At 46.0% G+C, this 21,826-nt stretch overlaps 1 protein-coding gene and 1 long non-coding RNA gene across 2 annotated transcripts in view; one reads left to right on the forward strand and one right to left on the reverse strand.

Annotated features, from left to right (window-relative positions):
- Positions 1-21,826, forward strand: part of LOC132381350 (uncharacterized) — a 116,502-nt gene that overhangs the window by 63,627 nt on the left and 31,049 nt on the right. The gene's annotated exons all lie outside the window — the stretch shown is intronic.
- Positions 1-21,826, reverse strand: part of LOC132381345 (uncharacterized) — a 67,908-nt gene that overhangs the window by 23,934 nt on the left and 22,148 nt on the right. The window contains 8 exon segments of the mRNA XM_059950717.1: positions 2,634-2,951; positions 3,039-3,341; positions 6,451-6,768; positions 6,855-7,157; positions 15,944-16,261; positions 16,350-16,652; positions 18,321-18,638; positions 19,911-20,213. Of these exon segments, the coding sequence (XP_059806700.1) occupies positions 2,634-2,951; positions 3,039-3,341; positions 6,451-6,768; positions 6,855-7,157; positions 15,944-16,261; positions 16,350-16,652; positions 18,321-18,638; positions 19,911-20,213 (2,484 nt within the window).

The raw sequence follows: 21,826 nt of genomic DNA on the forward strand, positions 1-21,826 counted from the left end.
CCTCATCCCATCTTCCCTTTTCCTTCCGTCCACCTGCCACATTACACTGAATTCCTCTAAATCACTGTGAACTACCTCACCAAGAATGGTTGCGGTCCTCTTTGTCCAGATCTCTTCGAAGGCATACTTGCTTAAAGTGACTGAGTTGCAGGTATCTGAACAGTCATCTTGGAGAAACGTCACAATTATTATTTTACTATTCCCCAACAGATGAATTTGTCACTGAGAAGACTAGCATTTCCTGTTCATCTCTGGTCAATGATTTGACTGTCCCATCAAGATAGATGAGACCAATCTACATTGAAGAAAGGACTCTCCCCTACTGAGCAGACAGGGTAATCACCCAGAGAGAAAGTAAATGAACAAGATTGGCCTTTACATTGTTCTTGCAGTTCTGTGGTCATTTAAACTGTTACAAGCCACTTACTAAAACAAATACAGAAAATGCCCTGCATTTCAGAGTGCATCTGTGGAATGGGAAATTGAGAAAACATTACACATGAAAATATTTCAGTAAATGTGGATTAAATTTTAAAATTAACACCACATATATTTCATTTATCGACACAAATATTTAAATGCACATTTTTCTGTGTTAAGTGTAAAGAAACTGCAGCTTTGTCAGAACGTTGTGTGTTCAAGCCGCCCTCCAGAGGCTTCTACACATTGTCCAGGCTGACTGTTCCCACACAGGAGCAGAGGGAGAGCTGCTCTGCTGGAAATTCACTCACAACTCAGGTATCGGAGGCTCGGATCATGTTTGTTGATGGTTGCCAACAAATCAAAGATTGTCTGATTATATCACCAAGCCAGATTAAAAAGATTAAGGTGTTGTCTCCAAAGTCGAAGGATGCACGGAGCTTTGGTGTTCAGCTCACTACTCTATGAGGCTTCCCTCACCTCAGCACTGAACCGACTCCGCAGCTGCGGCCTGCAACCATCGGCACTCACCTCAGCACTGAGCCTGGCTCCGTGGCCGTGGCCTGCAGCCATCTGTCTCCTGGACCGGTTGCAGTGCTGAACCAGTGACGTGGCTGTGGATTTACTTCAGGGGACTCTGTGGTTCAGGTTCTATGAATTGTTTGTTTATACACGGAATGCGAGAGGCTGCAGCCGCTATTTGTGTTCCTAAAGGGGTTGCTGCTGAGGTTCTGGCTGCACTTTCCTCCCCCACTCCTCAGATTCATGCACCCAGTTCAGAGAAGGCGGGGCGAGAGGAGGATGTCCTGGTGGGCTTGGTCATGGGCCTGCCCTAGATGGCCTCTAACGGGTTTAGGTGGTGGAAAGTGGAAGGTCTGTCGACCCCTTTTCCGAGCATACGTCCGTGCCTGACTGTCCTTGGAGAGGGAACATGCAGTTGCGGCCAGCACACTGGGGGATTTCCTTGAGCGGTTGGCTCCCTGCATTATAGATGGTGGTAACCATATTGTAAAGTGTGTGTAACTACTGTCTTGTAAATATTGATTGTCTTGTTTCTCTGTGTGTGAAAAGGAATCTCCCCTATTGAGCAGACAGGATAAACACCCTGAGGGAATGTATATGAACAAGATTCACCCTTACATTGTTTTTGTAGTTTCATGGTCACTTAAACTGTTACCAGCCACTTATTAAAACAATACAGAAAATACCTAGTATTTCAGTGTGTGGCTGTGGAACAGGAAAGAGAAAGATTTCACATGAAAGTATTCCAGCAAATATGTTTTCTATTTTAAAAATTAACATCACAAATATTTAGTTTTTGACTCAAATATTTAAATGTAACCTTTTCTCTGTTAACTGTAATAACACTGCTGATTTATCAGAAAGTTGTGTGTTCAAGCTGCCCTCCAGAGGCTTCTACACATTGTCCAGGCTGACTGTTCCCACACAGGAGCAGAGGGAGAGCTGCTCTGCTGGAAATTCAGTCACAACTCAGGGACTAATCAGAGGCTGGGATTATGTTCAAAGGCAGAGGGAGGGAGCATTTGAAGACGAGTAACATGAACTCTAGAGTACCTGTCTAGTGAAATGGTCTTAATTCTCCTCACGTTATGGAAGTATTATCTCAGATAGAATAATTTCTTTGGTGAAACATTGGGATTATGTTGGTTGAGAGCAGAGAACAAATCAAAGATTTGGCTGATTTTCTCTCTGAGCCAGATTAAAAAGATTAGGATGTTGTCACCAAAGGCGAAGGACGATCCGGTTTTCAGCGCACTACTTGATGAGGCTTCACTCACCTCAGCACTGAACCTGGCTCCGTGGCCGTGGCCTGCAGCCATCGGTCTCCTGGACCGGTTGCATTGCTGAACTGGTGACGTGGTTGTGGATTTACTTTAGGGGACTCTGCCGTTTGGGTTCTGTAGATTGTTTGTTTGAATTTTTTTATGGTTTACACAATTAGGGCTTTTTTCACACATTGGATGTTTGACCCTGAATTCTATTGTGTTTCTTTGTTTTGTGGCTGCCTGCAAGAAGAGTATCTCAAGGTTGTATATGGTGCACAGACTTTGATAATAAATGTACCTTGTACATTGAACTTTATCAGTTCACTCACATAACTAAACCAGGGCTGCACCAGGATTTAGTGTTGAACTTGAATTCATAGCACAATGTAAACAATTTCAATAATGGGGTGAGTCCCAGGACCCTACCTTGGACGTTCTTCACTTGCTTCTTGATACGGGTGTTGGAAGGGGGATGAATCACGGTACAGCTGAAGACTGATTCTCTCTTCCACTCCTGTAAACTCACGGTCAGGAAGTGTCTGGCACTGAATGTCCACCCCTGCTCCAGAGTGGTCGGTGTAGCGCTGGTGTTGGAGGTGATCACGGTGCTGTCTTTCTCCCAGATGACATTTATTTCGTCTGGGTAGAAATCAGACACAGCACACTCCAGTGTGGCTGTTTTCCTATTCCTGGTCTGTTCCTGAGGTGGAGGTAGCAGTCTGACCTTGGGACTTTTTATCTTGACTGGAATAGAGAAGAAACCAAAGGAAATGTCAAACATTCTGACTTAGATAACTAACACTGGCCATTTACTTGAGGTCTGTTACCAACCTTTTGTACTATTGGTCCGTGCTGACACTCGGGAAGATGAAGGGGATTCCTGAGCAGAGCACTCGTACTCCACCCCACTGAACCACTCCTCCACACTGATCTGGAGTTCGCTGAGCACTCTGTATCGGGACCCGTCCCTCTCCGCTTGATGGGTGTGAATTCCTTTAGTTTTCTCTTTCCTGCCCACGTGCCAAGAGATGAGGATATATTCTGGATCTGTACAGAGAACCGTACACTTCACGGTAGCAGTCTTGTCGATCCACATCTCTTCAATGCTGGGATTTTGAATACAGACAGACAATTCTGTGGATTAGAAATGGCAATGATGTGAATGTTAATGGAAATATTTCTATGGGTTTTGTTAGGTCTAGGCAGATCATCAGTACATGACAGGTGCATTTAATGGAAACAGAATAACAGAAACACCCAGGGCTGAATCATTTATCAGTCTTCTGATAATCATGTCTTCACCTCTTTTGCTGTTTGGACCCAGAATCCTCACCCCATCTTCCCTTTTCCTTCCGTCCACCTGCCAGGTTACACTGAAACCCTCTAAATCACTGTGAAACACCTCACTCACAATGGTCGCTGTCCTCTTTGTCCAGATCTCTTCGAAGGAAGGTTTGATTAAAGTGACTGAAGGGCAGGAATCTGAACAGTCATCTGGGAGAAATGTCACAATCATTATTTTACCATTCCCCAATGGACGAGTTTGTCACTGACAAGACCAACATTTCCTGTTCATCTCTGGTCAATGATTTGCCTGTCCCATCAAGATAGATGAGACCATTCTAATTTGGTAAAGAAAGGCATCGCCCCAACTGAGCAGACAGGGTAATCACCAAGAGAGAAAGTAAATTGAACAAAATTGGCCCTGAGATTGTTTTTGCAGTTTGATGGTCACTTAAACTGTTACCAGCCACTTATTAAAACAAATACAGAAAATACCCAGTATTTCAGAGTTTGACTGTGGAACAGGAAATGGAGAAAGCAATTCAAATGAAAATATTTCAGTAAATGTGTTTAAATTTTAAAATTAACACCATATATATTTTGGTTATTGATACAAATATTTAAATACACCTTTTACTGTTTTAAGTGTAAAGAAACAACAGCTTTGTCAGAACGTTGTGTGTACAAGCCGCCCTCCAGAGGCTTCTACACATTGTCCAGGCTGACTGTTCCCACACAGGAGCAGAGGGAGAGCTGCTCTGCTGGAAATTCAGTCCCAGCTGAGGCACTAATCGGAGGCTCGGTTGATGTTGGTTGAGAGTGGAGAACAAATTGAAGATTGTCTGATTTTATCACCAAGCCAGATTAAAATGATTTAAGGTGTTGTGTCCAAAGTCAAAGGATGAACCGAGCCTTTGATTTTCAGCTAACTACTCTGTGAGGCTTCACTCACCTCAGCACTGAACTGACTCTGTAGCTGTGGCCTGCAGCCACCGGGGTTCCAGCTGCACCATCACCTGATGCATACGTCGGACCCAGGCCTCGGGAGATCACGCGGGAGAGGGTCCCGCACAACGTGAGCTGCCTCACGGGGATGCCAACCTTGCTCTTCCGTGACGCTCCACAGTGCTTCTTGTATGGGTGGCTCCTGCATACCTTCCACTTCCTCACCTTCATCTGCCACCCAGACACACCTTGGCGTGTCACCATAAGGCAGCGGAGGAGATCCCCAATGAAAATCTCTTTAAGCATGGGGTGCTTCCCCTGTATAGTGGGGACCTGGGGTGGAAGGTGTTTCATTGGGAAGTCCCTTATAACAGATTCCTGATCAGGTTCACTGACTCCCCATCCAGCTGTCCATTCTGTGGGCGGGAGGAGTCAGTGCACCATGCATACGTGGAATGCGATAGGGTGCAGCCGCTATTTGTGTTTGTAAAGGGGTTGCTGCTGAGGTTCTGGCTGCACTTTTTCCCCCACTCCTCAGATTCAGGCACCCAGTTCAGGGAAGGCGGGGCGAGAGGAGGATGTCCTGGTGGGCTTGGTCATGGGCCTGGCCAAGATGGCCTCTAACGGGTTTAGGTGGCGGAAAGTGGAAGGTCTGTCGACCCCTTTTCCGAGCATATGTCCGTGCCTGACTGTCCTTGGAGAGGGAACATACAGTTGCGGCCAGCACACTGGGAGATTTCCTTGAGTGGTTGGCCCCCTGCATTAGAGATGGTGGTAACCATATTGTAAAGTGTGTGTAACTACTGTCTTGTAAATATTGATTGTCTTGTTTCTCTGTGTGTGAAAAAGGAATCTCCCCTATTGAGCAGACAGGATAAACACCCTGAGGGAATGTATATGAACAAGATTCACCCTTAGATTGTTTTTGCAGTTTCATGGGCACTTAAACTGTTACCAGCCACTTATTAAAACAATACAGAAAATACCCAGTATTTCAGTGTGTGGCTGTGGAACAGGAAAGAGAAAGATTTCACATGAAAGTATTCCAGCAAATATGTTTTCTATTTTAAAAATTCACATCACAAATATTTAGTTTTATACACAAATATATAAATGTACCCTTTTCTCTGTTAACTGTAATAAAACTGCTGATTTATCAGAAAGTTGTATGTTCAAGCTGCCCTCCAGAGGCTTCTACACATTGTCCAGGCTGACTGTTCCCACACAGGAGCAGAGGGAGAGCTGCTCTGCTGGAAATTCAGTCACAACTCAGGCACTAAAATGAGGCTGGGATAATGTTCAAAGGCAGAGGGAGACAGTGTTTTGAAGATGAGTATCAGGAATCTCCATAGTACACGTCCAGTGAAATGGTCTGAATTCTCCTCAAGTTATGAGGTCATTATTTGAGATGCAAAAATTTCTATGATGAAGCTTTTGGATTATGTTGGTTGAGAGCAGAGAACAAATCAAAGATTGGCTGATTTTCTCATTCAGCCAGATTAAAAAGATGAAGACATTATCACAAAAGGTGAAAGACAATCCGGTTTTTAGATCACTACTCCATTAGGTTTCTCTCGCCTGAGCACTGAACTGACTCTGCAGCTGCGGCCTGCAGCCATCGGCACTCACCACAGCACTGAGCCTGGCTCCGTGGCCGTGGCCTGCAGCCATCAGTCTCCTGGACTGGTTGCAGTGCTGAACTGGTGACGTGGCTGTGGATTTACTTCAGGGGACTCTGCGGTTCAGGTTCTACGAATTGTTTGTTAGAATTTTTTTTTATTGTTTGAACAATATGTTCTTTCTATTTCACACATTTCATCTGAATTCTATTGTGTTTCTTTGTTTTGTGGCTGCCTGCAAGAAGAGAATCTCAAGGTTGGATAATAAATGTACCTTGTACTTTATCAGTTCACTCACAGAACTAAACCAGGGCTGCACCCTGATTTAGTGTTGACCTGGAATTCATAGCACAATGTGAACAATTTTAATAATGGGGTGAATCCCAGGACCCTACCTGGGATGTTCTTCACTTGCTTCTTGATACTGCTGTTGGAGGTTTGATGAATCACTGTACAGCTGAAGACTGATTCTGAATTCCACTCCTGTAAACTCATGGTCAGGAAGTGTCTGGTACTGAAAGTCCACCCCTGCTCCAGAGCAGTCGGTGTAGCACTGGTGTTGGAGGTGATTACGGTGTTGTCTTTCTCCCAGATGACATTGATTTGGTCTGGGTAGAATCCAGAGACCAAACACTCCAGTGTGGCCATTTTCCTTTTCTTGGTCTCTTCCTGAGGTGGAGGCAGCAGTCTGACCTTGGGACTTTTTATCTCGACTGGAATAGACAAGAAAACAGGAAATGTCAAACATTTTGACTCAGGTAACTAATGCTGGACATTTAATCGCTGGTCTCTTGCCCACCTTTGGTACTATTGGTCCGTGCTGACACTTGGGAAGATGAAGGAGATTCCTGAGCAGAGCACTCGTACTCCACCCCACTGAACCACTCCTCCACATTGATCTGGAGTTCGCTGAGCACTCTGTATCGGGACCCGTCCCTCTCCGCTTGATGGATGTGAATTCCTTTAGTTTTCTCCTTACCGCCCACGTGCCAAGAGATGTGGATATCGTTGGGATCTGTACAGAGAACCGTGCACTTCACGGTAGCAGTCTTGTCGATCCACATCTCTTCAATGTCGGGATTTTGAATAAAGACAGACAATTCTGTGGATAAGAAATGGAAATCTTCAGAATCTTACTGACGATATTTGCCTAAGGTCAATAAATGTCATCAGTACATGACAGATGCAATTAATGCAACCAGAAAAACAGAAACACCCAGGGCTGGATTGTGTGTCAGACTGCTCATGATCATAGCTTCACCTCTGTAGTTTTCTCAACCCAGAGTCCTCACCCCATCTTCCCTTTTCCTTCCGTCCACCTGCCAGGTTACACAGAAACCCTCTAAATCACTGTGAACCACCTCACTCACAAAGGTCGCTGTCCTCTTTGTCCAGATCTCTTCGAAGGAAGGTTTGATTAAAGTAACTGAAGGGCGGGTATCTGAACAGTCACCTGGGAGAAATGTCACAATCATTATTTTACCATTCCCCAATGGACAAGTTTGTCACTGACAAGACCAACATTTCCTGTTCATCTCTGGTCAATGATTTGCCTGTCCCATCAAGATAGATGAGACCATTCTAATTTGGTGAAGAAAGGAATCGCCCCAACTGAGCAGACAGGGTAATCACCTAGAGAGAAAGTAAATTGAACAAGATTGGCCCTTAGATTGTTTTTGCAGTTTCATGGTCACTTAAACTGTTACCAGCCACTTATTAAAACAAATACAGAAAATACCCAGTATTTCAGAGTGTGACTGTGGAACAGGAAATGGAGAAAGCAATTCAAATAAAAATATTTCAGTAAATGTGGTTTAAATTTTAAAATTAACACCATATATATTTTGGTTATTGATACAAATATTTAAATACGCCCTTTACTTTGTTAAGTGTAAAGAAACAACAGCTTTGTGAGAATGTTGTGTGTTCAAGCCGCCCTCCAGAGGCTTCTACACATTGTCCAGGCTGACTGTTCCCACACAGGAGCAGAGGGAGAGCTGCTCTGCTGGAAATTCAGTCGCAAGTGAGACACTAATCGGAGGCTTGGATGATGTTGGTTGAGAGTGGAGAACAAATTGAAGATTGTCTGATTTTATCGCCAAGCCAGATTAAAATGATTTAAGGTGTTGTGTCCAAAGTCAAAGGATGAACCGAGCCTTTGATTTTCAGCTAACTACTCTGTGAGGCTTCACTCACCTCAGCACTGAACTGACTCTGTAGCTGTGGCCTGCAGCCACCGGGGTTCCAGCTGCACCGTCACCTGATGCATACGTCGGACCCAGGCCTCGGGAGATCACGCGGGAGAGGGTCCCGCACAACGTGAGCTGCCTCACGGGGATGCCAACCTTGCTCTTCCGTGACGCTCCACAGTGCTTCTTGTATGGGTGGCTCCTGCACACCTTCCACTTCCTCACCTTCATCTGCCGCCCAGACACACCTTGGCATGTCACCATAAGGCAGCGGAGGAGATCCCCAATGGAAATCTCTTTATGCAGGGGGTGCTTCCCCTGTATAGTGCGGACCTGGGGTGGAAGGTGTTGAATCGGGCAGTCCAGTATAACAGATTCCTGAGCAGGTTCACTGACTCCCCGTCCAGCTGTCCATTCTGTGGGAGGGAGGAGTCGGTGCACCACGCATACGTGGAATGCGATAGGGTGCAGCCACTATTTGTGTTTCTAAAGGGGTTGCTGCTGAGGTTCTGGCTGCACTTTTTCCCCCACTCCTCAGATTCAGTTACCCAGTTCAGAGAAGGCGGGGCGAGAGGAGGATGTCCTGGTGGGCTTAGTCATGGGCCTGGCCAAGATGGCCTCTAACGGGTTTAGGTGGCGGAAAGTGGAAGGTCTGTCGACCCCTTTTCCGAGCATATGTCCGTGCCTGACTGTCGGAGAGGGAACATACAGTTGCGGCCAGCACACTGGAGGATTTCCTTGAGCGGTTGGCCCCCTGCATTATAGATGGTGGTAACCATATTGTAAAGTGTGTGTAACTATTGTCGTATAAATATTGATTGTCTTGTTTCTCTGTGTGTGAAAAAGGAATCTCCCCTATTGAGCAGACGGGATAAACACCCTGAGGGAACGTATATGAACAAGATTCACCCTTAGATTGTTTTTGCAGTTTCATGGGCACTTAAACTGTTACCAGCCACTTATTAAAACAATACAGAAAATACCCAGTATTTCAGTGTGTGGCTGTGGAACAGCAAAGAGAAAGATTTCACATGAAAGTATTCCAGCAAATATGTTTTCTATTTTAAAAATTCACATCACAAATATTTAGTTTTTGACACAAATATTTACCCTTTTCTCTGTTAACTGTAATAAAACTGCTGATTTATCAGAAAGTTGTGTGTTCAAGCTGCCCTCCAGAAGCTTCTACACATTGTCCAGGCTGACTATTCCCACACAGGAGCAGAGGGAGAGCTGCTCTGCTGGAAATTCAGTCCCAACTGAGGCAGTAATCGGAGGCTGGGATTATGTTCGAAGGCAGAGGGAGGGAGCATTTGAAGACGAGTAACATGAACTCTAGAGTGCCTGTCTAGTGAAATGGTCTGAATTCTCCTCAAGTTATGAAGTATTATCTGAGATAGAATAATTTCTTTGGTGAAACATTGGGATTGATTGGTTGAGAGCAGAGAACAAATCAAAGATTGGCTGATTTTATCACCGAGCCAGATTAAAAAGATTAAGATGTTGTCACTGAAGAAGAGTGACAATATGGTTTTAAGCTCACTGCTTGATGAAGCTTCACTCGCCTCAGCACTGAACTGACTCTGCGGCCTGCAGCCATCGGCACTCACCTCAGCACTGAACCTGGCTCCGTGGCAGTGACCTGCAGCCGTCGGTCTCCTGGACCGGTTGCAGTGCTGAACTGGTGACGTGGCTGTGGATTTACTTCAGGGGACTCTGCGGTTCAGGTTCTGTGGATTGTTTGTTTGAATTTTTATGTGTTTGCACAATTTGTTCTTTCTTTTTCACACATTGGATGTTTGACTCTGAATTCTATTGTGTTTCTTTGTTTTGTGGCTGCCTGCAAGAAGAGAATCTCAAGGTTATAGATGATGGAGTCAATTAAAAAAGATGAAATAACGGCACATTCGGATAGTAGTAACGGGATCGGTCCGAGTCAGCATGGGTTTATGAAGGGGAAATCATGCTTGACTAATCTTTTGGAATTTTTAGAGGATATAACTATGGACAAGGGAGAGCCAGTGGATGTAGTGTACTTGGACTTTCAGAAAGCCTTTGATAAGGTCTCACATAGGAGATTAGTGGGCAAAATTAGAGCACATGGTATTGGGGGTAGGGTACTCACAGGGATAGAAAATTGGTTGGCAGACAGGAAAGAAAGAGTAGGGATTAATGGGTCCTTTTCAGAATGGCAGGCAGTGACTAGTGGGGTACCGCAAGGCTCGGTGCTGGGACCGCAGCTATTTACAATATACATTAATGATTTAGATGAAGGGATTAAAAGTAACATTAGCATATTTGCAGTATGACACATAGCTGGGTAGAATTGTGACATATGAGGAGGATGTTAGGAGAATGCAGGGTGGCTTGGACAGGTTGGGTGAGTGGGCAGATGCATGGCAGATGCAGTTTAATGTGGATAAATGTGAGGTTATCCACTTTGGTGGCAAGAACAGGAAAGCAGATTACTATCTGAATGGTGTCAAGTTAGGAAAAGGGGAAGTACAACGAGACCTAGATGTCCTTGTTTATCAGTCACTACAAGTAAGCATTCAGGTACAGCAGGCAGTGAAGAAAGCTAATGGCATGTTGGCCTTCATAACAAGGGGAGTTGAGTGTAGGAGCAAAGAGGTCCTTCTGCAGTTGTACAGGGCCCTAGTGAGACCAGACCTGGAGTATTGTGTTCAGTTTTGGTCTCCAAATTTGAGGAGGGACATTCTTGCTATTGAGGGAGTGCAGCGTAGGTTCAGGAGGTTAATTCCCGGGATGGCGGGACTGTCATATGTTAAAAGATTGGAGCGACTGGGCTTGTATACACGGGAATTTAGAAGGATGAGAAGGAATCTGATTGAAACATATAAGATTATTAAGGGATTGGACATGCGAGAGGCAGGAAAAATGTTCCTGATGTTGGGTGAGTCCAGAACCAGAGGCCACAGTTTAAGAATAAGGGGTAGGCCATTTAGAACAGAGTTGAGGAAAAACATTTTCACCCAGTGAGTTATGGATCTATGGAATGCTCTGCCTCAGAAGGCAGTGGAGGCCAATTATCTGGATACTTTTAAGAAAGAGTTAGACAGAGCTCTTAAAGAACTCTGTAAAGAACTTAAGTGAACCATTTCTTCATCCAGATCCCTTCGAAGGAAGGTTTGCTTAAAGTGCCTGAGGGGCAGGTATCTGAACAGTCATCTGGGAAAAATGTCACCATTATTATTTCACCATTCCCCAGTGGACAAAATTCTCACTGTCAAGACCAGCATTTCCTGTTCAACTCTGCTCAATGGTTCAAGGTGGGCCGGCTGGTGGTGTAGTGGCATCAGCACTGGACTTCAGGGCAGATGGTCCTGAGTTCAAACCCAGCCGGGTCCCAAACTGGGCAGCAGCAGCATCTACACCGGAGAAAGGTCTGGCAGTCTGCTTCTGTATCTTGCAGTGAAAACCCTATGGACCCTGTGGTTCATGAGATAATGAAGAGTCGGACTCGACTAAATGACTGAAGAACAACAAATCTCTGTTCTAAAAGGTTGCCACTCATTTTTTGGGCGGAGCTGAACACACTGCCCGCTCTGGAGGGGGTCCACATACTGGCATTTCAACAACAGGCTGCTGGACGACGGCCGGTTCTGGGATTTGCTCTGGCTGTTTTGGGAGTCCTCAGGTGAGGAGCGGGGAGTTTCCCCTCCCTGCGGCTCTGGTGGGACGTGGGCAAGGCTCACGTCTGACTTTTCTGCCAGGAATACGTGTGCGGCTGATGACTGGCATTGATCAGCTCGAGAAGGAGCTCATTGACCTGGAGTCAGGGCGGTAGCTGACCGATGGGGACAGGTCCCTCTTGGATGAGTACCAGCGAATGAAGGAAGTGCTGAGGCACTGCAGCTGGAGAGGACCCGAGGCGCTTACTTGAGGTCGTGGGTCCAGATGCTGCAATATCTGGACCACACCTCGACCTTCTTCTACTCTTTCGAGAGGGGGAGGTGCGTCCGCAGGCAGTTAGTGGAATAGTTGGCAGAGGATGGCTCCTCTGTCACTGATCTAGTGAGAATTGCCATGGAACTGCATTCCTTTTCTGAGGCTCTCTTCTCGCTGGACCCGAACAGTGAGGATGCGGGAGGACTTGCCGAAGGTCAGTCCTGGGGTTGCTGAGCAGCTCAATGCACCGCTGTCTTTAGTGGAGCTGACCAGTGCCCTCAGGCTGCTGAAGAGAGGCAAGTCCCCAGGACTAGATGGGTTAACAGTGGAGATTCTCCCGGCCTTCTGGGGCATCATAGGGGCTGAGTATGCAAGGGTATTGGGAGAGAGCATGGCAACAGGTGAGTTGCTCCTACCTTGGTTCAGAGTACTCGTGGCCCTGCTGCCTAAGAAGGGGGATCTCCATAGCCTGCGGAATTGTCACCCTGTGTCGCTCCTCAGTGCAGAGTACAAGTCTTTGCCCGGGTAATGGCTAATCATCTGGGCACTGTGCTGGTGGAAGTGGTCCACCCTGACCAGTCCTTTGTGATCCTGGTACAGTCGATCCAGGACAACATCCACCTTGTCCAGGATCTGATCTACCTGTGCCAGGAGGCTGGTCTATCGGGCGCCTTTCTCCATCTCAACCAAAAGAAAGCGTTCGATAGGGTGAACCATCGGTACCTTTTCGGGACTCTGTGTGCGTATGGGCTAGGCCGATGTCTGACTGCTGTACGCCGCCACAGAGTGCCTGGTGAAAGTGAAAGGGTCCCTGACAGTGCACTTGTGCTTTGGGAGGGGGGAGCACCAGTGATGCCCCAGGTTGGGACAGCTGTATTCAGTTTTCATGGAGCCATTCCTGTGCCTTCTCCACAGGAGGTTCACGGGGTTGGTTCTGCATGAAGTGTACGTGGAAGTCATCCTGTCGGCCTTCGCCACCACATCCTCCTTATGGTCACCGAGCCAGTTGTCTTGCAGAGGATGGGAGACTGCTAGCAAGTTTTCTTGGCTGCCGCTTCTGCAAGGATCAACTGGGAGAAGAGCGCGGGCCTCTTGGTGATTAGGTGGCAGGTGGATGTCCTACTGGAAGGGTTGAGGCTGTCTGTGTGGAGCACCCTCCACCTCCTCTACTTGTGAGTCCAGCTGAGCGCAACGGAGGAAGCCTGGCCGGTGAACTGGCGGGAATTAGAGGCGAAGATCTCTGCCCGGCTGGGGCGCTGGTCGGGCCTCCTTCGTGTGATCTCGTACCAAGAGAGGGCTGTAGTGGTCAATCAGCTGGTCGCCTGCAGGGTGTGGTACCGACTATCTGCATTGGTCTCATTCATAGTGTTTGTGTCCAGGATCCAGAGGAGGCTGGTGGACTTATTCTGGGGAAATAGGAGACATTGGGTCTCTGCTGCGGTCCTGAGTCTTCCGATCATGGAGGTCGGTTTGTCCTTGGTGTGTCTTTGCACCCGGCTACTGCTCTCCGCGTCTGGACGCTGCAGAGATCCCTGTACTGTGAGCACCCTCCGAGATGGCACGCACTGGCTGCACATTCTCTCCGCGGGGGACGCTGCCTACAGGAGGGTACATGGATGCCGGCGGACGGCATCAGCCGTGCCACTCAGGGACCGACCCTGCTTCTTTCGGGAACTGTGGAGGGTATGGGGTCTGGCCTCCTCCAGGCAGGGTGCTCCTGCTCCATTCGGGAACGGCGCTCTATCTGCTGGGGATCTGATCCCGATCCTATACGGTGGGTGTCGTGAGGGGACAGGGTAATAGAGGGGTTTCAGCTGCACCACCACCCGATGTACACGTCGGACCCAGGCCTCGGGAGACCACGCGGGAGAGTGTCCCGCACAACGTGAGCTGCCTCACGGGGATGCCCACCGTGCCCTTCTGCGATGGTCCAAAATGCTTCTTGTATGGGCTGCTCCTGCACACCTTCCACTTCCTCACCCTCGTCTGTCGCCCAGACACACCTTGGCATGCCACCATATGGCAGCGGAGGAGATCCCCAATGGAAATCTCTTTACGCAGGGGGTGTTTCCCCTGTACAGTGGGGACCTGGGGTGGAATGTGTTGCATCGGGCAGTCCCGTATACCAGATTCCTGAGCAGGTTCACTGACACCCTGTCCAGCTGTCCATTCTGTGGGCGGGAGGAGTCGATGCATCACGCATACGCGGAATGTGAGAAGGTGCAGCCGCTATTTGTGTTTCTAAAGGGGTTTTTGCTGAGGTTCTGGCTGCACTTTCCTCCCCCACTCCTCAGATACGGGCACCCAGTTCGGAAGGGGGCAGGGCGAGAGGATCTCCTGGTGTCCTGGGCCTGGTCAAGATGGCCACTCACTGGTCTAGGTGTCGGACGGTGGAAGGCTCGGCCCGGAACGTCTGCCAACCCATTTTCCGAGGATATGTCCGTGCCTGACTGTCCTTGGAGAGGGAGCATGCGGTCGTGGACGGCACACTGGGGGATTTCCGTGAGCGGTGGGCCTCCTGCAGCATCGGCTGTTTTATAGATGGTAGTAACCATTTTGTAAAGTGTGTGTAACTACTGTCTTGTAAATATTGATTATCTTGTTTCTCTGTGTGTAAAAAAGGAATCTCCTCTATTGAGCAGACAGGATAAACACCCTGAGGGAACATAAGTGAACATGATTGGCCCTTACATTGTTTTTGCAGTTTCGTGGTCACTTAAACTGTTTCCAGCCATTTATTAAAACAATACAGAAAATACCCAGTATTTCAGAGTGTGACTGTGGAAGAGGAAAGAGAAAACATTTCGCATGAAAATATTCCAGCAAATATGTTTTATATTTTAACATATGAAAATATTTATATCTTATATAAAAAGATTAACATCACCAATATTTAGTTTTTCACACAAGTATTTAAATGCAACCATTTCTCTGTTAAGCTTAATAAAACTGCTGATTTATCAAAGTGTTGTGAGCTCAAACCACCCTCCAGAACAGGAGCAGAGGGAGAGCTGCTCTGCTCGAAATTCAGACACAACTGAGACACGAATCAGGCTGGGATTATGTTCAAAGGCAGATGGAGGGAGCATTTTGAAGACAGCTATAAGGGATTTCCAGAGAGTCTGTCCAGTGAAATGGTCTGGATTCTGCCCAAGGTGTGAAAGCATTTTCAAAGTAACAATTATTTCTATGGCAAAGCTTCTGGATAATGTTGTTTGAAGATAAAGAATAAACCAATGATTGAATGATTTCAGCATCAAAGCAGGTTAAAAAGATTAAGGCATTGAGAGTAAAGGTGAAGTAGGAACTAGTATTCAACTCACTACTCTATGAGGCTTCACTCACCTCAGCACTGAACTGACTCTGCAGCTGCGGCCTGCAGCCATCGGCACTCACCTCAGCACTGAGCCTGGCTCCGTGGCCGTGGCCTGCAGCCATCGGTCTCCTGGACCGGTTGCAGTGCTGAACCGGTGACGTGGCTGTGGATTTACTTCAGGGGACTCTGCGGTTCAGGTTCTGTGGATTTTTTGTTTGAATTTTTTTATTGTTTGCACAATTTGTTCTTTCTTTTTCACACATTGGATGTTTGACTCTGAATTCTATTGTGTTTCTTTGTTTTGTGGCTGCCTGCAAGAAGAGAATCTCAAGGTTGTATATGGTGCACAGACTTTGATAATAAATGTACTTGGAACTTTATCAGTTCCCTCACATAAATAAACCAGGGCTACACCAGGATGAGAGTTGACCTTGAATTCATAGCACAATGTAAACAATTTCAATAGGACCCTACCTGGGACGTTCTTCACTTGCTTCTTGATACGGGTGTTGGAAGGGGGATGAATCACTGTACAGCTGAAGACTGATTCTGTCTTCCACTCCTCTAAACTCACAGTCAGGAAGTGTCTGGCACTGAAAGTCCACCCCTGCTCCAGGGCAGTCGGTGTAGTGCTGGTATTGGAGGTGATCACGGTGCTGTCTTTCTCCCAGATGACATTTATTTGGTCTGGATAGAAATCGGACACAACACACTCCAGTGTGGCTGTTTTCCTTTTCTTGGTCTCTTCCTGAGGTGGAGGCAGCAGTCTGACCTTGGGCCTTCTTATCTCAACTAGAAGTGACAAGAAAACAAAGAAAATGTCAAACATTTTGACTCAGGTATCTAATGCTGGCCATTTAATCACTGGACTCTTACCCACCTTTGGTACTATTGGTCCGTGCAGACACTCGGGAAGATGAAGGAGATTCCTGAGCAGAGCACTCGTACTCCACCCCACTGAACCACTCCTCCACACTGATCTGGAGTTCGCTGAGCACTCTGTGTCGGGACCCGTCCCTCTCCGCTTGATGTCTGACAGGTCCACTAGTTTTCTCCTTCCCGCCCACGTGCCAAGAGATGTGGATATCTTCGGGATCTGTACAGATAACCGTGCACTTCACGGTAGCCGTCTTGTCGATCCACATCTCTTCAATGTCCGGATTTTGAATAAAGACAGACAATTCTGTGGATTAGAAATGGAAATGCTCAGAATCTTAATGGAAATATTTCTATGGGTTGTGTTAGGTCAAAACAGATCATCAGTACATGACAGCTGCATTTAATGCAAACAGAATAACAGAAATAACTAGAGCTGAATCATTTGTCAGTCTGCTGGTGATCATGTCTTCACCTCTGTCTGTTGAATCCTCACCCCATCTTCCCTCTACGTCTGTCCACCTGTCAGGTTACTCTGAATCCCTGTAAATCATTGTGTACCACCTCACAAAGAATGGTCATCCAGATCTCTTTGAAGGAAGGTTTTCTTAAAGTGACTGAGGTGCGACTATCTGAACAGTCATCTGGGTGAAACGTCATAATTATTATTTCACCATTCCCCAATGGACAAGTTTGTCACTGACAAGATCTCTCATTGATTATTTGCCAGACAGATCAAGAAGAGGTGAGACCTATCTACATTGGTGAAGAAAGGAATCTCCCCTTGTGATCAGACAAAGTAAAACCCCTGAGAGAACATAAATGAACAAGATTGGCCCTGACATTGTTTTTGCAGTTTCATGGTCACTTAAACTGGTAGGAAACACTTATTAAAAAAATACAGAAAATACCCAGCATTTTAGAGTGTGTCTGTGGAATGCAGAACAGATCAAAGTTTCAGATCCAAATCTTCCAGAAAATAGATTCAGATTTCAAAATATATTAGAAATATTTAGTTTCAGTCACAAATTTTTAAATGTACTTTTTTTCCTTATTAGCAGTAACTAAACTTCGCTGCAGCTTTGTGAGAATGTTGTGTGTTCAAGCCGCCCTCCAGAGGCTTCTACACATTGTCCAGGCTGACTGTTCCCACACAGGAGCAGAGGGAGAGCTGCTCTGCCGGAAATTCAGTCCCAACTGTGGCACTAATCAGGGGCTGTGATTATGTTCAAAGGCAGATGGAGGGAGCATTCTGAAGACAAGAATCAGAGAACTCCAGAGTGCCTGTCTAGTGAAATGGTCTGGATTCTCCTCCACCTATGAAAGTATTACCTGAGTTACAATAATTTCTATGGTGAAGCTTCTGGATTATGTTGGTTGAGAGCAGAAAACAAATCATAGATTGGTTGATTTTATCACCGAGCCACATTAAAAGGATTAGGATGTTGTCACCAAAGACAAAGGACTATCTGGTTTTCAACTCACTACTCTATGAGGCTTCCCTCACCTCAGCACTGAACTGACTCTGCAGCTGCGGCCTGCAACCATCGGCACTCACCTCAGCACTGAGCCTGGCTCCGTGGCCGTGGCCTGCAGCCATCGGTCTCCTGGACCGGTTGCAGTGCTGAACCGGTGACGTGGCTGTGGATTTACTTCAGGGGACTCTGCGGTTCAGGTTCTGTGGATTTTTTGTTTGAATTTTTTTATTGTTTGCACAATTTGTTCTTTCTTTTTCACACATTGGATGTTTGACTCTGAATTCTATTGTGTTTCTTTGTTTTGTGGCTGCCTGCAAGAAGAGAATCTCAAGGTTGTATATGGTGCACAGACTTTGATAATAAATGTACTTTCTAATTTGAAATTTATCAGTTCACTCACATAACTAAACAAGGGCTGCACCATAATTTAGTGTTGACCTTGAATTCATAGCACAATGTAAGCAATTTCAATAATGGGCTGAGTACAAGGAACCTACCTTGGATGTTCTTCACTTGCTTGTTGATAGTGGTGTGGGAGGGGGGATGATTCACTGTACAGCTGAAGACTGATTCTGTCTTCCACTCCTGTAAACTCACGGTCAGGAAGTGTCTGGTACTGAAAGTCCACCCCTTCTCCAGAGCAGTTGGTGTAGCACTGGTTCTGGAGGTGATCACGGTGTTGTCTTTCTCCCAGATGACACTTATTTGGTCCGGGTAGAATCCAGAGACCACACACTCCAGTGTGGCTGTTTTCCTTTTCTTGGTCTCTTCCTGAGGTGGAGGCAGCAGACTGACCTTGGGACTTCTTATCTGGACTGGAATAGACAAGAAAACAAAAGAATTGTCAAATAACACACACAAAATGCTAGTGGACCACAGCAGGCCAGGCAGCATCTATAAGAAGAAGCACTGTCGACGTTTCGGGCCGAGACCCTTTGTCAGGACTAACTGAAAGGAAAGATATTAAGAGATTTGAAAGTAGTGGGGGGAGGGGAAAATGCGAAATGATAGGAGAAGACCGGAGGGGGTGGGATGAAGCTAAGAGCTGGAAAGGTGATTGGGGAAAGTGATACCGAGCAGGAGAAGGGAAAGGATCATGGGAGAGGAGGCCTTGGGAGATGGGGGGGGTGGCGGGGAGAGAAAGCACCAGAGGGAGATGGAGAACAGGCAAACAACTAAATATGTCAGGGATGGGTAAGAAGGGGAGGAGGGGCATTAACGGAAGTTAGAGAAGTCGATGTTCATGCCATCAGGTTGGAGGCTACCCAGCTGGTATATAAGGTGTTGTTCCTCCAACCTGAGTTTGGATTAATTTTAACAGTAGAGGAGGCCATGGATAGGCATACCAGAATGGGAATTTGACAAGGAATTAAATGTGTGGCCTCTGGGAGATCCTGCTATCTCTTGCAGACAGTGTGTAGGTGTTCAGCAAAAGGGTCTCCCAGTCTGTGTCGGGTCTCAGCAATACATAAAAGGCCACACCAGGAGCACCGGACGCAGTATACCACACCAGCCGACTCACAGGTGAAGTGACGCCTCACCTGGAAGGACTGTCTGGGGCCCTGAATGGTGGTGAGGGAGGAAGTGTAAGGGCAGGTGTAGCACTTGTTCCGCTTACAAGGATAAGTGCCAGGAGGGAGATTGGTGGGAAGGGATGGGGGGGACGAGTGGACAAGGGAGTCACGTAGGGAGCGATCCCTGCGGAAATCAGAAAGAGGGGGGAGGGAAAGCTGTGCTTGATTGTGGGATCCTATTGGAGGAGGCCGAAGTTACGGAGAATTATATGTCGAACCTGGAGGCTGGTGGGGTGGTAGGTGAGGACAATGGGAATCTTATCCCGAGTGGGTTGGCGGGCGGATGTGGTGAGGGCAGATGTGCGGGAAATGGGAGAGATGCGTTTGAGAGCAGAGTTGATGGTGAAAGAAGGGAAGCCCCTTTTTTTAAAAAAGGAAGACATCTCCTTCGTCCTGGAATGAAAAGCCTCATCCTGAGAGCAGATGCAGCGGAGATGGAGGAATTGTGAGAAGGTGAAACATTTTGGCTCAGGTAACTATTGTTGGTGATTTAATCACTGGTCTCTTGCCCACCTTTGGTGCCTTTAGTTCGTTCTGACACTCGGAAAGATGAAGGAGATTCCTGAGCAGAGCACTCGTACTCCACCCCACTGAACCACTCCTCCACATTGATCTGGAGTTCACTGAGGACTCTGTATCGGGACCCGTCCCTCTGTGGTTGACGTCTGACAGTTCCTGTAGTTTTCACCCTGCTGCCCACGTACCAAGTGATGCTTAATTTTCTCGGATCTGTACAGATAACTGTGCACTTCACGATAGCAGTCTTGTCGATCCACATCTCTTCAATGTAGGGATTTTGAATAAAGACATGCAATTCTGTGGATTTGAAATGGAAATCTTCAACATCAGACCGGAGATACTTCTATTTGTTGTGTTGGGTCAATATAGATCATCGGTACATGACAGCTGCATTTAATACAAACAGAATAACAGAAAGTCCCAGAGCTGAATCGTGTGTCTCATATTCCTGTTAGTTTTGATGCAGAAAAGCAAATCAGGATGTGTTAACTAGGTTTCGAATCCCTTTCTAATAACTGTACCAATTGGTTCACTGTGAGATAGAGAAGCATGCAGATTTCTCAGCAGAGACACAGCTCAGTATATTCTTTGCTTGGAGACTCAGTGCCATTGATTAGTAACAATGAGCACTGTGGATCAATGAGAATCCCTTTCTCCATCTGGGATGAGCCTGGAATTCACTCAGTTTAATAACTTCACATCCCGACATTCCAGTCTTACTGTGACTGTTCCTCTCCCCATCTCTGCAACCTTCACCGCCAACACAAACTTCGGAAAACATCTTATTCTTTCAACTCTGCTCCCTCATACACCTGCACTACTTCTGCTGGTGCCTGTGGTTTTAGCATTCTTGCTTACAAACACTAATGCCCCTGTATCTCTTGAAATGAGCAGCCAGAGTGTATCCTGAAGTTGCTGGACTGATGAACTGGGAAAATGAATTCAAATCCCAAACTGGTGGATGGGAGTTTAAATTCAATTCATCTGTGCTTTTTGGAATAAATAGAGGACTAAGGAAGTCTTGGTAGATTATTCTTTGTTGAACTTTCTAGTAGCAACAGCGTTGAAAGTTAATCATCTTAAGGAGTGAGTCAGCATTTAATTTTGGAAGAGTTATTTGTGATAAAAATATTATTATTTTTATCACAAAATATTATAAAAATATTATTTTATCACAAATAACTCTTCCAAAATTAAATACAGAAGAACAGAAGGGATTAGATACGCCTTTTACATTGAAGGAAGTTGAAGAAGCTTTGGGATCACTTCAAAGTAATAAATCTCCAGGAGAAGATGGTTTTCCACCTGAATTTTATAAAAAGTTTAAAGATTTATTAATTCCTCCTTTTATGGAGTTAATATATCAAGCGGAAAGAACGCATAAACTTCCAGAATCTTTTTCAACAGCTATTTTAATAGTATTGCCAAAAAAAGATGGAGACCTTTTAAAACCAGCATCATATAGACCTATTTCTTTATTAAACACCGATTATAAAATAATAGCAAAAATCTTATCTAATAGATTATCTAAATGCTTTCCAAAATTAGTGCATATGGATCAAACAGGATTTATCAAAAATAGACTATCGGCAGATAATGTAACCCGGTTATTTAGTATAATCCATTTAGCGCAAAAGATGGAGGAAATGAGTGTGGCAGTTGCTTTAGATGCAGAAAAAGCATTTGATAGATTGGAATGGGATTTTTTATTTAAGGTATTGGAAAAATATGGATTAGGAACATCATTTATAAAATGGATTAAAACCTTAAATACTAATCCCAAAGCTAAAGTAGTGACAAATGGTCAAATTTCAACATCATTTCAGTTAACAAGATCAACTAGGCAAGGTTGCCCATTATCACCTGCTTTGTTTGTGTTGGCAATAGAACCACTAGCTGAATTAATTAGA

Source organism: Hypanus sabinus, chromosome 26 (assembly GCF_030144855.1).
Source record: "Hypanus sabinus isolate sHypSab1 chromosome 26, sHypSab1.hap1, whole genome shotgun sequence".
In the NCBI taxonomy this organism is placed as follows: domain Eukaryota; kingdom Metazoa; phylum Chordata; class Chondrichthyes; order Myliobatiformes; family Dasyatidae; genus Hypanus; species Hypanus sabinus.